At 61.7% G+C, this 15,081-nt stretch overlaps 2 protein-coding genes across 2 annotated transcripts; one reads left to right on the top strand and one right to left on the bottom strand.

Moving 5' to 3' along the window:
- The first annotated feature begins 231 nt into the window (after nucleotides 1-231).
- Nucleotides 232-3,151, top strand: HRC (histidine rich calcium binding protein). The gene is made up of 7 exons (XM_031961740.1): nucleotides 232-1,391; nucleotides 1,458-1,752; nucleotides 1,827-1,894; nucleotides 2,011-2,079; nucleotides 2,165-2,219; nucleotides 2,907-2,943; nucleotides 3,035-3,151. Exons 1-7 carry the CDS (start codon nucleotides 462-464, stop codon nucleotides 3,069-3,071), a joined length of 1,491 nt encoding a protein of 496 aa, XP_031817600.1. The 5' UTR covers nucleotides 232-461; the 3' UTR covers nucleotides 3,072-3,151.
- A 141-nt stretch (nucleotides 3,152-3,292) lies between these two features.
- On the bottom strand, nucleotides 3,293-14,038 carry PPFIA3 (PTPRF interacting protein alpha 3). Its single transcript, XM_031963440.1, has 16 exons — nucleotides 13,957-14,038; nucleotides 13,610-13,689; nucleotides 13,047-13,194; nucleotides 12,592-12,812; nucleotides 12,205-12,451; nucleotides 11,163-11,305; nucleotides 10,238-10,368; nucleotides 10,025-10,121; nucleotides 9,735-9,816; nucleotides 8,909-9,205; nucleotides 6,023-6,198; nucleotides 5,658-5,755; nucleotides 5,201-5,376; nucleotides 5,000-5,068; nucleotides 4,738-4,909; nucleotides 3,293-4,338 (listed from the first exon to the last, which is right to left on the bottom strand). Exons 1-16 carry the CDS (start codon nucleotides 13,990-13,992, stop codon nucleotides 4,277-4,279), a joined length of 2,235 nt encoding a protein of 744 aa, XP_031819300.1. The 5' UTR covers nucleotides 13,993-14,038; the 3' UTR covers nucleotides 3,293-4,276.
- Nucleotides 14,039-15,081: the final 1,043 nt, after the last annotated feature.

Raw genomic sequence — 15,081 nt, 5'->3', positions numbered from 1 at the left:
CCGCCGGGAGGGAACAGCTGAGGCCCTGTAACCAGAGCCCACTCACCTGCCCCGGCCTTGCTCTGCGGGTATTTTTAACCCGTGCCTCGGAGGGCCCCTGGCTGAGAGCACAAGGGGCCGAGGGCGTCTGAGCCCCCTCCTGCGGCCTCATCCCCACCCCCAGCTTGGGCTCTGGCCGGCGGGACGTCCCCCTTCGTGCCAGAGACGCCCCCTGCCTGAACCCCTGGGGGGGGGGGGGGCAGGCGGCCGCAGGCCAGGCCCAGAATAGACACTGCCTCCGAGGTAAAATTAGCCCGATGAGAGGGTGGGGGCTGAGACGAGCCCACTGAGGCTGAGCTCAGAGGGCACCGGGACCTGCGGGAGACAGCCACGGGAAGGCAGCGGCCACCGGTCCCCGAGCCCCGTCGCAGCAGGGTCGGAGGGAGAGCACCCCCGCGGAGAGCGGGGCCCAGGCTGACCTCATGGGGCCCCTTCGGCCAGGCCTCCGCTGCGTCCTCCTCCTCCTGCTGCTGTCCGCCCCCCGGGCCCCCGCCGGCCTCTCCGGAGCCCAGGCCCTGAGTGCCCCGGGAGAGCCTGAGCATGGAAGCCAGCCCCACCGCACGGTCCCCGGGCCCGGGGACCCCGGGGAGGACGAAGGCTCCTCGGCAGAGTCTGGCCTCTGGGGGGCCCGGAGCGAGCACAGCCGCCCTGAGGACAAGCCTGTGGAACACGGACACTGGGGTGGAGAAGAGGAGGAGGAAGACGCTTCCCGGGAGCACAGGCCCGGGAGCCAGGAGAGCGGCCAGAGCGCCTCAGAGGAGCGGGAGGACGAGGAGCCCGTCTCCACAGAGCTTGGCCGCCAGGCTCTGGGGGACCCGGGGCCCGAGGAAGAAGAAGACAGGTCAGCAGCGTGGGGCCCCCCGGTGAGCCCCAGGGATGACGCCATGGAGGAGGAGCCCCTTAGCCCAGTCTCTGCCAAGTACCCAGGGGAGGAGGAGGAGGAGGAAGAGGAGGAAGACTCTGTCCCTGAGCCCAGCCACTGGGGAAGCCCCGGGGGCAGCAGAGGGCCCCAAGGACAAGAGGAGGAGGGGGAGGAGGAAGAAGAGGAGGAGGAGGAGGCCGCTCACTGGAGGGGACCCCAGAGTCCAGCAGAGTCAGAAGAGGAGGCTGAGCCCACAGACAGTGAGGAGGAGCCCACAACAGGAGACAGCAGCACCTTTGCTGAGCAGGACCAGGCACTGCCATACCCTCAGGAGGAGGAGGAGGAGGAGGAAGAGCACTGGGGAGGCCTGAGGCCCAGAGCCCAAGAGGAGGAGGAGGAGGAGGAGGAGGAAGAGCACTGGGGAGGCCTGAGGCCCAGAGCCCAAGAGGAGGAGGAGGAGGAGGAGGAAGAGAATTGGGGAGGGCCTTGGGCCTGGGAGCCCAAGAGGAGGAGGAGGAGGAGGAGGAAGAGCACTGGGGAGGCCTGAGGCCCAGAGCTCAAGGAGGAGGAAGAGGAGGAGGAGGAAGAGCACTGGGGAGGCTTGAGGCCCAGAGCCCAAGAGGAGGAGGAGGAGGAAGTCCATGAGAGAAGCCGGGAGGAGACTGAGCAGTTGGAAGTCTCCACTGTGGAGGAGCCCCTGAGGGCTGAGGTCCCCCATGAGGACCAAGAAGAGGAAGCTGGTGCCCCAGAGGCCAGAGACAGCTGGGAAGAAGTGGGCAGCAGGGCCCCAGGAGAGGAGAGCCTGGAAGAGCACAGTGAGGAGCAGGAGGAGGAGGAGGCCCCAGGCCAGGGTGAGTGATGGAGTGACGGGGCGGGGGAAGAGCGGGAGCGGGAGGACGCGCCCATCTGTGCCATCTTTTCACAGGCCCGAAGGAGGACGAGGAAGAGGAGTACCAGCCAGGCTCCCTGTGCCACTACTGCGACTTTTGCAAGGTGCCCGAGGGGGGCGGGGCGAGGGGCCCCGGGCCGGGCCCCGCAGGGGCTTTGCGTCCGCCTGCGCTCGGCGTCTCGGGTATCCCCGGCCTCTGACCGCCCCTCCCTCTCCTCAGAGATGTACTGAGTGCGAGTCCTGCCGCTGTGACGAGGAAAACATGGGAGAGCACTGCGATCACTGCAAGGTCAGAGGCGCCCCACCCCCCGCCCCGCCCCCAGGCCGCCCAGCGGCGCTGGCTCCTCTCACAGCCCTGTGTTTATTCCCACCAGCACTGCCAGTTCTGCTATCTCTGCCCTCTACTCTGCGAGACCGTCTGTGCCCCTGGTGAGCAAGGGCACTGGGGCTGGGGTTGCCCCGGGGGCGGGGCCGGGAGGCTTCTGAAACCGAGGGAGGAGCCTCCTGGGGGCGGGATTGGTCTGGAGGCGGGGCCTGAAGGATTCGTAAAAATCCAGGGAGGAGCCTTCTGTGGGTGGGGCCGGCCTGAGGGCGGGGCCGAAAGGTCTGAAATTCGAGGCAGAAGCCTCCTGGGGACGGGGCCAGAAGCTTCTGAAATCCAAGGGAGGAGCCTCCTGAGGGCGGGATTGATCTGGAGGTGGGGCCTAGAGGACTCGTAAAGATCCAGGGAGGAACCTTCTGGAGGTGGGGGCGGGAAGCCGCCTAAAATCTTAGGGAGGAGCCTCCTGGGGCGGGGCTGGGGTTCCTTAAAGGCGGGGCCAGACGATAAAAAAACCTAAGGAACTTTGTGGGGGCGGGGCCAGGAGTCTTCCTTATAATCTAGAAAGGAGCTCCCTAGGGGCGTGGCTATACTGGAAGCCGGGCCAAAAGGCCCGTCTAGGGGTGAGCCTGCCCGGGAGGCGGGGCCAGCCATGGGCTTCTCCGGGAACCTCCCGGGGGCAAAGGCTTTTCGGGGCGGGGGGGAAGGGGACTGACAATCCAGGAGGTTCGTGGGAGGAGCCTTCCTAGGGTTGGGGCCAGAGACGTCCAGATGCTCACCCCGCCTGTTGCCCTTAGGAGGCTATGTGGACCACTTCTCATCCAACCTGTTTCAGTAAGTCCTAGTGTGGCTCGGAATGTGTATGTGGGGGTGGGTGGCGGAGAGCAGGGACCAGCCCTTACCTCCCTCTAATCCTCCCCCACAGGGCCCTGGCCGAGTTAGTGGAAACCCCAGAACCGTGAAGAAATTTTGGACAAACAGCAACCCCCACTCTTGGCTCCACCCACTTATTTATTTTGAATAAACCCGATCCTTGCAGGAGCGTGCAAGGGATTTCTGGGATTCTGGGCTGGGAGGATCATGTGGGCCCCCACCCCCAAATCCCGATCCGGGGAAGGGGTGCCTGGACCCTTGAGGGGAAGGAGCAAACTCAGATCCCGGAAATAAATGAGCGGAGGCGGGGTCTTTGAAACAGTTTTCTTTCACCAAGATCACTGACATCTGAGGTGGGGCAGTTGGGAGGGGGTTCACCCCTTGCCCAGCCCTTGCCCCGGCGGATTCTCCCATGCAAAAAAAATAATAATAATAATAAACGAACGAAACGAAACAAAACAAAACAAACAAACAAAAAAAACCCAGAACAGAACGGAAAAAAAAAGAAAACAAATAAAAACGGAGCCCGCAGGGAAGACCGGGAACGGGGCAGGGAGGAGACACCTGGGTTCCTTCTCTGCCTTCATCCCAATTCCCGGAATAAAGGGTTAGGGAGAGGGAAGGACGAGATCCAGGGAACGCGAGACACACGGACGGGGAAAGGGGCCCCCCAACCCCACCCCAAAGATGCCTGCCTGGATAATCGAGAATCAGAGAAAACGAGGCTTCCACCTTCCCCTTCCCCTTCCCCTTCCCCCAAGGAAGGAGAAGGGGGAAGAGAAGAGGGGGCGGGGCCTGTAGCAGCGAGTCCCCCGCGGTGGGGCGCCCGGGAGGACTGGGGCCCCAGGGTCTGAGGGGAGAGGGAGGGAGTAGAAAGGAAGGAGCGGGGTCGGGCCACTCCCCGCCCCCAGCATGCGGCCCCCGAGGAGGCGGGGTTGCGTCCCCTCCCCCCTCGCTGGAAACAAATAAATTACAAAGTAGCAAAAGGGAGGAGGAAGATTCCAAACTGCCCCCTCCCTTCCCGAAATCCAGTTCACTTGGATTGGCCAGAGGCTGAGACGCCTCTCCCTCCCGGTCTGTACAAAATGGTTCAGTCCAGAGAGCCCCTCTAGTCTCTCCAAACCCGGTCCTTTCCGAGGGCGAGTCCATTCTCCTGAAGGGACAGACCTTTATCCCCCTACTGAGGCTTCTCCTTGGCGCGCCCACCTGTACCGAAGGAGGGGGGAGGACGGGTCAGGAAGCTCGGAAAGCCGCGGCTCCGGGACTCCCGAAGGCACCCTCACCTGGCTGAGCACTAACAGGAGTAAGTCCGAACGGAGACTCCGCCATCTGCCCGCGGACTCCCAGAAGGAGGGCCTAGAATTGAGGCAAGGGACAAGATCAGAAGGGGCGAGCCAGTCGGCTAGGTTCATTCTTACTCCGCCCCGCCCCTTCCCACTTGGTAACTCTATTAAGCGATCGCTATATGCAAGAACCTGCGGGACACCCCGGGAGCACAGAGCTTAGGAGAGCTGGGTGTCCTCCCCTCCATTTTTCTTAAGAAACTAGTTTAAAAAAAAAGTTATTGCAAGGTAGCTCCCGGCATTCTATTGACCCAGAATTTCTCGCCCCACAGCATAGATTTACCCAAAGTATGTCCCCGACCCCGCCCAGGGGGGAGGCTCCCCAGAATACGCCCGCTTTTCAACAATGAGATTGTCGAAACCCGGGGCGACTCGTCTCCGCCCTCTCGGGGGAGCCCCGTAGGGAACGCACCGTCGGGCTGCAGCTTGCGCAGGGGGAGGCCCGGCGAGCCCAGGGCTCCGGCTGCCGCCGAGCGGAAGTTGGGCGGCAGCATCTCGGCCGAGTCCGGGCTGACCCCGCGCAAGTCCTTCTCCCGGAACATCTTCCGCCACGACGGGGATCGGCTGAAAGACTTGGCGCTGTCCTGCGGAAGACACGCTGGCTGCAGCAGGGGCGGCCGGGGCCGTGCCCGCTGTCTGCCCCCAGCCCCCCGGCGCCGAGCCGGCGCCCCTACCTCGTCCAGCCTCCGGTCAGTGCCCATGGAGATGAGGTTGCCAAACTCCTTCTCCAGCAGCTGCCGGGCCTGCGGAAGCAGCGTCGCGCAGTGAGCGGGAGGCGGGCCCGCAGCCTTCGGGCCGGCAGCCTTCGGGCCGGCAGCCTTCGGGCCGGCCACGTGCCCGCCGCACCCCCTCCCGCCCGGTGGGCAGCGCCCGACCTGCGCGTTCTGCGTCGGGATCTGCAGCAGCAGCGCCAAGTCCGAGCAGTCGAAGGTCTCGTCCAGGGCCAGCAGCGCCCCGTGCACGCCGCTCTCGGACAAGTTTCCGGCGAACTCCTTCAGCCCCAGGCCTGACACCCAGCCCATCACCCGCTCATTGGACCACACCATCACGTCTGGGGAGGGAGAGGGCCTTTACCGCCAGCCCTCTCGGCCCCTGGGCGTGGGGGGGGGGGGGGGAGACAATGATCGCTGACTCCTGGGGGGGAAACAGAGCCTCCAATGCCAACCTCAGTTCCACGGCCCCTGCCCGGCTGGTTGAACTACATCATGGGGAGGGGGAAGGAAGCTCGGACCGCTGAGCCTGGTGCTCCTTCTCGCGCCTCGCCCTCGCTCAGCCCACATCTCTGGGGGGGGGCCTGAGACCTGAACTCCGACCCCAGGCCCCCAGCCGCACCTCTCACGTGACTCTGGCTCTCCTCCCGCCTTCGTTCCAAGTCTTTACGGTCATAGTTGAGCCTCTTCAAACACATGATGCCGTAGTGGAGGCTCACTCTGGGGGAGGGGGCGGGGGAGTTAGGGTAAGGGAGAGCGACAGGGGGAGGAGCCAAGGCGCAACCCTTTCCATTGGTCACTGCACCCCCATGGGCGGGACTTACGGGAGGCTGCTCCCATTGGACATTGCATTCCCCCCCCCCCCACAGCTTGGGGACTACTTTTCCCGCGCTGACTCCCACTGGCCACTGCCCCCCCCATGGGCGGGATTTCCCGGGAGCTAGTTGGCCACTGTCTCCCCAGGGGCACGCCTAGGCCGGCCCCCACCTGTGGAAGCTGTCTACCATCTTGAGCTGGCCCCGAAGTTCTTTCTTGTTGAGATGGTCCAGCATGCGCGCATCTACTAAGGACTCCATGAAGTAGCTGCGGTACTGGGGCAGCCCCAGGCTGGGCAGCCAGTCGTTTCCCACCCATTCGTGGTTCATGTCGCCGTAGGCCAGGATCTGGGGCCGGTGGGGAGTGGGGGAGTGGGACAAGCTCAGGAAGAAGGATGAGATATTGAGGCGTCCAACATCTCCCCTCTCCTGCGATGGGACCTTCCAAGGTCTCCCCCCTCGGGCAATGGAAAGGTCCTAATAATAACAGGACTGCCCACTGACGCCCCCATCGGTAGAATGGGATAGTCAATAGGTCTAAAATCTCGCTCACTTCTTCCCTCACCACTCCCGAAACTCGTACTCCAGAAAAAAAATAATAACAAAAACGAAAAGGTGATGCTCGAAAGAACGAAGGGTCGCTATCGAGAGAAGGAACTAATCCATTCCGATCGTCCTCATCTTGCCAACACTGGAGAATCCTGCGAAGGTTCCTCCCAGCGCTCCTTCCCCCCCCCACCCGCGATGATAACGGAACATTCCCGAGCTCAGGCACATGCAACCCGCGGTGAAATGACCCAGAATGAGCCTCCCCCCTCCCTCGCAGATAATGGAACTTTCCTCGGCGCAGTAACACAGGCAACGCAGGCGCCCAGAGATTCGATGACAATGGTTCAGTCCAGAGCGATTCTCCCTCCCCCCTCCCCAGCCCACGGTGATAATGGAACGGCTCAGGCAGGGGCAGGGCGGGGGAGGGGACCATCTCCGGGGGCCAGACGGGTCACCTGCCCCAGGAGGGCCCCGGAGCGCGCGGGGGGGCCCCAAAGGGGAGGGCCGGGTTTGCGGGGGCCGGGAGGGCGGGTTTCCCTCCCCCCTGCCCCCCCTCCTCGGGCCCCCGGCTTGGGGGCGGGAGGCCCATTCTTGTGGGCCCAACTTCCGGGCCGGGGGGGGCGGGAGCCCGGCCCTTCCCGCCCGGGGGTTGCCCCGGGAGGGGCGGCCAGTCATTCCCCCAATCCCCCCTTGGGCCTTCCCCCTTGGATTCTGGAAAGCCCCCCCTCCCAAAACTGGCCGGGAATAAACGGAACCCGCCGGGGTGGGTGTCAGGGGCAGGAGCCCCATTAAAAAGTTAATTGGGTGCCCCCTGGGGAAAGGGCCCTCCCCCCAGTCCTAATTCTAAATTGGTCCCCCTTCCGGCTTGCCCGCCGGCCTTTTTTGTTTTTTGGGTCCCTCCCCTGGGGGAAAGGGGCGCCCCTCCTTTCCCTTCTATCTTGGCCTCTTTTCTTTCTTGTCTCTTCCCTTGTCCCTGTTTTTGTCTTCCCTCTCCTCTGTCCTCCTCCGCCTCTCGTCCTTCCTCCCCTTTCCTTCCTGTTGTCCTCTTTCCTCTCTCTGTCTCCTTCCCCACTCTTTCCCCTTCTGTTTTCCTTTCCTTCCCCCCTTTCCTCTTCTCTGTTTTCTTGTCTCTTTTCTCCCCTCTCTTTTTCTCCCTCGCCTCTCCCCCCTTCTTTCCTCTGTCCTTCTCGCTCCTCCTTTTCTTTCTTCCCACCCGCTCTCCTCTTTTCCTTTTGTTTCTACTGTCTCTTGTCCCTCTTTTCCTCAACCCTCCCTCTCTCTTTCCCTCTGTCCCCTCTCCCCCCTCTTTTCCTCCCTTTCGTTGTTTCTCTCTCCCCCTGTTTTTCTCTTCTTTCTTTTTTCCTCCCCCTCTTCTTTTCTCTCTTTCTGCTTTTGTCTCCCCTCTTCTTTCTCCTCTTCCCCCCTCTGTCTCTTTTCCTTTCCTCTTTTCTTCTTTGCCTCCTTCTCTTTGGTTCCTTTTGTCTCCCTTTTCTCTTCTAACTTTCTCGTTTTATCTCCATCTTTCTTTCCCCCCGCCCGCTCTTTCCCCTGTTTCTTATCTCGTCCTTTGTCCCTCTCTCCCCTCTCCCTCTCTTTCTTCTTGTCCCTTCCTTCTCCCATCTGTCTCTTTTCCTCTTTGTTTCTGTTTCTGTCTGTCCTTCCCATCTCTTTTTCTCTCTCTTGCCTGCTGTGTGTCTCCCTCTGTCTTTCTCTCTTCCCCCTCTGTCTTTTTCTCTCCTTTCTCTATTTCTGTTTCTCTGTCTCTTTTCATCTTATCTCTCTCTTTCTCTCTGTTTTATCTCCATCTTTCTTTCTCCCCCCGCCCCGTCTCTTTCCCTCTCCTCTGTTTCTATATCTCTGTCTTTGTCCCTCTCTCCTCCTCTCTCTTCTTCCCTCTTTCTCTTTCTTGGCCTCTCTCTTCCACTCTTTTTCCCTTTCTGTTTCTCGGTCCCCCCCTTCTCTTTTTCTCTCTTTCTTTTCCTTCTCCTCTGTTGTCTCCCTTCCTTTCCCTGTCTTTCTCTCCTTTCCTTTTCTGTTCCCTCTTTTCTCTTTCTCCTTTCTGTTCCCTTCTCTTTTTTTTTCCTTTTCTTTCTTCTCCAATCTCTTCCTTCCTTTCTTCCCTGTCTTTGTCCTTCTTCCTCTGTCTCTTTCTCTGCCTGTCTCTTTTTTGAAACTTCTTCTTTTCCCTTCTCTTCCTCTTCTTTTCTAATTTCTCTCTTTCTTCTTTGCCTCCTTCTTCTTTGCTGCTTGGTCCTTTTAATCTGGTTCCATCTCTGTCTTTGTTTCTTCTCTTTTCATTCCTGCTCTGTCTTGTGTTCTGTTTCTGTCTCTCTGTCCTATCTCTCACTCTGTCCCTGTCTCTCTGTTTTCCTCACTCTGTCTCTGTCTCTGTGTGTCCTCTGTCTCCATCTCTCTGTCTTTGTGCCTCTCTTTGTCTCTCTGTATCTCTGTCCCTCTCCTCCCACCTCTTGTTCTGTCTTTGTCTCTCCCCCTCCTTTTCCAAGTCTGCATGTGCCCAGTTCTGAGGGGACCAGGACTGAGGGCTGAGCTCACGCTCTTGGAGAGCCAGGTGAGGGGGGCCCTGTGGGCACAAAGGCCGACTCACCGTTCTGGAGGAGGCTGGCGCAGAGGGCGAGGTGAGGGACACCATCTCTTGGATGGCAAGTCGGAGCTTGAGCCGGTGCAGGGGGTTGCTGATGCCAATCTCCCGCTGGATTTCCGTGTCAGACAGATTGGCCATAATGGCCCCACTCTTCACGTTGGCTCGGCAGGCGGCCACGTACCAGGCTGGCATCCCTACCCACAACTACCCCCCGCGGAGAAACAGAAGGATCCAAGAGAGACAGAGAGATGGGGAGGGGGGAGGCACAAAATCAGGGACGAGAGACCGAAAAGAAGGGACCCAGAAATGGCAAGAGGGAGACCCAAGGACACCCACCCCACACGCACAGTAGGGAGAAGGAGAGGCAGAGACAAGAGGACAGAAAGATGAACAGGAAACAGGGACAGGCAGAGGTCGAGTTAAGCGTGAGAGAGCAGAGGTGCCGACAAGGAGGGAGGCAGAGGTGGGGGGAAGAGAGGGAGAAGTTCAGTGGCCAGTTTCCGGGCCCTCTCCACCTCCCTCTCCTGCCACTAGAATGTCAGCTTCTCGAGGACAGTCACTGTCTCTCCTTTGATTTTTATGGCCATGCACACACACTTAGGAAACACCAATTAATGTTAACTGATTAATCCAATAATATTATTATAATATAGAAATATCATAATATGATAATAACACTCATGGCTATATTTCCAGGGTTTCCTGATCTGGGAGAGGGGATGGGGAGCAATACCTCCAACCAGGAGACAACGGTTGGTCCATCCCAGGCAGCAAAGGGCAGGCCCTGTCGACAGGCTTCCTCCAAGAGCTCATGCCTAAGGGAGGGGTTCAAGGATACAGGAAGAGAAGCCCTCCTTTCATCTCCCCTGCTGCCCCAGCCTTGGTCCTGCTCCCATCAGTGAGGCAGCCTGAGGGCTCGCACCCTCAGGAGCTGCTCCTTTCCCACCCAAAGTCCCATTGGACCGGGGGGGGGGGGGTGTCTAGTTACAGCGCTCCCCCCGCCCCAGCGCAAGCCCTGCTCACTTCCTCTTGTTCCTCCGGTCCTTATCTCCAGGAGGCCCTGTGAGCTTTGACAGCCCCAGAGGGTCAGCAGGGGACATCTCATCCGAGGGCGTTCCAGCTGGGGGCAGAGAAAGGGGAAGCAGGAAAGGCTTGGACTCCCTTCCCTAGGAAACTGCTCCCCTCTCCCCCCGTACCTTCCCAAGAAAAGCTCTCAGGGGAAGTTTCTGGACCTACCCAGGGAGGGCCCATCTCTTCCCGGGGGGCCTCCCAGGCGGCCCTTCTCCTTCTTGCCAAACAGGCGACCGATGGAAGACTTGATGCTCTTCTTCTTGGGGGCTTTATGAAGGGAGTCTGGGGCCCCCTCACTGGGAAGGGGAGAAAGAGGTATGATGAGTGCAGTCCTTGGCCCAGCCCTCCTTCCCCCCAAATAAAAAGCAGCTACACTGGGAGGGTTCCAGTCTCTCCTTTGCCATGAATTTGATGGGAACTTCAGGGAAATCCCTGCACCTCTCTGCTGTAAAATGGGTGTTTGTCCTAATTTTCAACAGTTCCTCCAGGTCTCATATTCTGGGATGGGCCCAGCTCTGCCCTGACCCTCTGGATAGTCCCTACGTCCCTGCCCTCCCTAGATCAGTTTTCTTCCTTGCAAAATGAGAGAAGCCCAGGGGAGGAGCGGGATGCTCTGAACGACTGATGAATCTTTGACTTCTAAACCTCTGACCTGGGACCCTGAGACTTTAAGGGGGTTTCTAGCTAAATGTCTCTTTCAGCCCAAGCACCCACGCTCCCGCTCAGGGCTCCGTCCACAGGAGGTGCCCCGGAAGGATGGTGAACAAAACGGTAAATGAATCACTTCTATGAGCTTTATCCTGGAGGGGAGCCTGAGCCCTGCCTGCCGCTGTTAGCTCTTCCTACCCTTGGCTCACTGGGGGACTGAACATGTTCTTGTCCTTCAGGACTCAGTTTCCCCCTCTTCAAAAGTGTGTCCTGACATCCCCAGAAATCCCGGGTTCTGAGCTTCTGAATCCTAGCAGGGGAGCCAGATCACCTCTAGCTGAACCACTTCAAGCTCTACTATCATTGATGGGGGGGGGGGGGAGGAATAGGGCTCAGCTGCATGCCGGAATCCCCCTCTTCCCTTGACCCTGGGGCGGCTGACCTGGGCCGTGCAGGGCTCCCGTCCTCCAGAGAGCCCCCGGCCTGCAGAGCTAGAGCCTGGGTCATCCTTTCAAGGCGAGCAGATCTTGGGGTGGGGGGTGGAGTGTCCCCGGGGACCACACCGTCCTCCCTGGGCACATGGTTCTGCAGACAGAGAGGAATCCTTTGGGCTCAGAGCGGGAGCTGGGGACCACCGAGGAGCCTGATTTGCGTTTACTGGGTGACCCCTGGCTCCGGTGCTCACTTCTCAGGTCTGACCATGGTTCACCAGAGCTCTCACTTAAGGGCTTTTAACTCCTTGGCTATTTCTTGGTCCTAGAGCTGCAGGAACCATTTCCTCCCAGCCTGGCCTGACAGTGTCTCACTGGGAGTGGAGGGCGTGGGGACCTCCTGGCTCTGAGGATCATGGGTGCTTACCCAGAGGGACCATTCCTCTCTGGGACCCAAGATGCTGGGGCTTACAGAGTCCCCACTGAGAGACCCTCAGCTTGTAGTGGACTCTGAGTCTAGCCTGATGACCCCGCACAAGTGACCCCCCCTTCTGTCATCACAAGGCTAATCCGTCCCTTTCTTCTCAGGCTCCGGGGAGTGGAAACCCAGGCTTTCTTTGCCTTTCTAGGTCACTTTGTCCCGACTGCGGGCCGGCCACATGAGACTCAGCAGGGGAGAGGGCCGCTTTTTGGGGGGCCCGGGCTTTCCCATTCTTACAGACTTAGGAAGTGGTAGTTTGCCATGGGCCCCTGGGGTTGGTGACTCCCCCCATCTGGGATCCTCCTGACTCGGAGGGGGAGCCTCTTCACCTTTGTGGACCCCAAGGTCAGGCACCCATTTCCTGCCACCTCACCCACAGGCCCTTTGGGAAGTGTCAAACTCCAGAGAGCATCCCACCTCGGGGCAGAACCAGCCTCCCCTGGCTCCAGTGCGGGGCCCTGATTGTGGGTGTCAGAGCTCTGGGGTCACCCAGTTTGGAGAGGTCATGGGGGGGAGGAGGGGGGCCCCTGCCAGGCAGGCAATTCTGGGGGCCAAGGGGGCCAGGGACTCACGGGCTTATCTGCCACGTTGCCGGTGCTGTTGGCCGGGGCTTCCCGGGCGGGACTGGGGGGAGCAGGGCGGGGCGTGGAGTGCCCAGAGCTGGGGGGGGAAGGGCTAGCCAGGGTGGACGTGGTCAGGGAAGGCGGGAGGGAGCAGCTGGCCCGGTAGCGTCCCAGGGAGTCCAGGCCAGAGCCGGACACGCGGCTCTCCAGTTCCTCGGCCCGCTGCTCCGTGGTCTCCTTTTCCTCCTGGATAAGCCTGGAAGAGAGGAGCACGGGGTCCAGGGTCAGGGCGCAATCCCTCGGGCTTCCCGGAGGCAGTGGGCTGAGGAGAGGGGGAGGGGCTGGGGGAGGCGCAGCAGCCAGACCGCCCCCCCACTCCCCACCCCGGACTCGCACTTGATTTCCTTATTGATGGCCTCGAGCTGCTCCTGCAACATGATGGCCAGGGTCTGCACGTCGGCCTGCCCGCTGGGCGACAGCAGCTCGGGCCCGAACAGGCCCTCGGGCTCGTCCTCGTCCGAGCCCTCCAAGTCCGCCTCGAAGGCTCCGGCACCGGAGCCGGCCCCGGAGCCCGAAGAAGGTTCCCGGCCCGCCACTCGCTCCGCCCATTCTTGAGCCTGCAGGAAAGGGAGCTGTCCGTCATCTCGGGCTCGGCCCCCTCGCTTGCTGGGTGCTGAGCACCCCGTCCCCACCCGCCTGGGCTCCCCATCTAATCCAGGGAAGGAAGATGGGGAATGCGAGGGGCTGAGGGGGGCAGAGACGGAGGCATCAGAGGCGACCTCGGCTTCCCTTTAGCCCCTCCCCTTGACCGCAAGGGTCTCCTCCTCCAAGCAGCCCCCCGGGGCTCAGACCTTGGCCGGCTCGTCCTTGGTCCCGGGCCAGCGGCCCCCTCTCTTGCCGACCCGGCCTCCGGGACCGCCATAGGGGTCCAGGTGGGCGCCCGAGGGCAGAGTCGGGGCCTGGGAGTAGCGGAGCTCCAGAGCGCTGCCCGGGAGGGATCTGTGGCGATAAGGGGGAGACCCAGTAAATCAGGACGCTCCTCCGGCCAGCGGGTGAAAGCGGGGAAGGGCAAGGGCGCCGGCCACGTCCGGAGCACCGCCTGGGGCCAGGACCTGAGGCAGCGCCCCCCGCCTCGGGGTCCCCAGTGGCTTCAGGGTCCCCAGCGGTCTCGGGGTCCCCAGAGGCCTCGAGATTCCCAGGATCCAGATGCTGCCCCCGGTCATCCCCAGCTCCCGGCTGCCCTCGGCAGCGCTGATGGGGAAGCTGAAGTCCGGGAAGGGAGCGGGCAGAAGGCGGAAAGGCCCTGAAGGGCAGCTGGGGACGGTCCCCGCGGGACTCAGCTGCCCTTCCCCAGGCCGACCCCTTGGCCCCTTTCAGCCCCAATCACTGGCCCCGCCAGTGTCCCGGGACTCACCTGGAGTAGGAGGAAGGCGGCCGCCCCCGCAGCTGGTCAATCTCCATCTGCATCCTCTCCATCTCTGCCAGGAGCTGCTCCTGAGGGACCGGGAAGGGGACCCGGAGGCGGGGCTCAGCGCGAAGCCCCTTCCCCCGAGCCAGGCCCCGCCCTCTTCTTTCCCCGCCCACCGGTCATCTCATCTGCATTCTCCCCGCCCCTTTCTTAGGCCACGCCTTTTCCTCTGCCCAAGCTTCTTGGACCAACCCAGAGTTCCAACCTCCTGGGAACTCTTTGAGGCCCCTCCCACTTTCCTCTCGGCCCCGCCTCTCCCTTCCTCCCCCTCCAAGCCCCGCCCCTGGTCTCACCTTGTTCAGCAGCAGCTCATCCTGAAGTTTCTTCATGCTGGCAATCTCCTCACTCAGCGTGTTCTGGAGGGGGAAAGGTTAAGCTCTGGGTCTCTGGCGGCCCGGGGCGGCGTGGGGCCTCTCTGGCCCTCTGGCCTCCGGGGGCGCCTAACGGGGTCAACCCAGCAGAGAGATTTGGGAAAAGGGGGATAGGGCCCGGGGCCTGGGGGGGGTTAGGGGGGAGGCGCACCCCTTTTAAAGGGAAGAAGGCTCCCCTTCCCTGGGGTAGGGCTGGATGGGAAGGGGGGGAAAGGAGGGGTTCCCCCCCTCCTGGGGCAGATGTGAGAAGGGGGCTGGAGGCATCCCCTCAAACCCTTCCACTCACCCCCCCCCTCTTTCTCCCCTCCCCTCTTTCCCCCCCCCCTGCCTCCCCCGCCCCCTATTTACCCATTTTTTTTCCAGTGTTTCTGCCTTCTCTGGTTTTCCTTCCTCTTTTCCCTTCCCACCTTTCCACCAGGGCAAAAAGGGTAACCTTTCCTTTTCCCCGGAAAGGAAAAGGTTTTTCCCCCCAAATGGTTTTAAATTTTCCCATTCCCACCGCCCTTCCCCCCTGCTTTAAATTCCCCCTCCTTGCCTTCATGGGCCCCCCCCCTTTTTTCCCCCCCCGGCCTTTTGGGATTTCCCCTTTTCCCCCTCCCCTTGGGCCCCTTCCCCCCGGGCCCCCTTTCCCCCCGGGGGTTGTTTCCGGCCCTGCCCTTTGGGGGGTCTGGCAGGCTTTCCCGGGGGCCCGGCCCCGGGCCCCGGAAAAGGGGCCCCGGGCGACATTTCAGGGGAGGGGTCTGGGCAAGGGGGAATTTCCCCGGCCCTCGCTTTTGGGGTGAGGGGCCCGCGGGGGGGGCCCAGGTTTGTCCCCGGTCCGGGGGCCACCCATTTTCTCCCCCCCCACCTGGGAAAGGGCGGCGGGGCGGGGGAACCGGGTTCCCCCCCCTGGGTTTTCCCACCCTTCCCTGGCCAGCCCTCCCTCCTCCCCTTCCCCTCCTCCCTTTCCCCCGCCCCGGGGGCCCCTTTTTGGGCCCCCCCGCTTCCGGGGGAACCCCCCCCTCGCCCCGGCCCCTTTGGGCCCTTGTTGCCTCAGGGGTTAAATTC

This window comes from Sarcophilus harrisii, chromosome 3 (genome assembly GCF_902635505.1).
Source record: "Sarcophilus harrisii chromosome 3, mSarHar1.11, whole genome shotgun sequence".
NCBI lineage: Eukaryota > Metazoa > Chordata > Mammalia > Dasyuromorphia > Dasyuridae > Sarcophilus > Sarcophilus harrisii.
The sequence above is the reverse complement of the archived record's forward strand: the minus strand, read 5'-3'. Positions and strand labels throughout refer to the sequence as shown.

Coding starts and splice junctions, on each gene's coding strand:
- PPFIA3 (XM_031963440.1), bottom strand. CDS start 13,992: ATGAAGAAACTTCAGGATGAGCTGCTGCTGAACAAG. Junction 10,122..10,237: donor AAGAGATGGGCCCTCCCTGG/GTAGGTCCAGAA, acceptor CTCTGCCCCCAG/CTGGAACGCCCTCGGATGAG. Junction 5,377..5,657: donor GAGCCAGAGTCACGTGAGAG/GTGCGGCTGGGG, acceptor CTCCCTCCCCAG/ACGTGATGGTGTGGTCCAAT.
- HRC (XM_031961740.1), top strand. CDS start 462: ATGGGGCCCCTTCGGCCAGGCCTCCGCTGCGTCCTCCTCCTCCTGCTG. Junction 1,753..1,826: donor GGAGGAGGCCCCAGGCCAGG/GTGAGTGATGGA, acceptor ATCTTTTCACAG/GCCCGAAGGAGGACGAGGAA. Junction 1,895..2,010: donor ACTACTGCGACTTTTGCAAG/GTGCCCGAGGGG, acceptor CCCTCTCCTCAG/AGATGTACTGAGTGCGAGTC.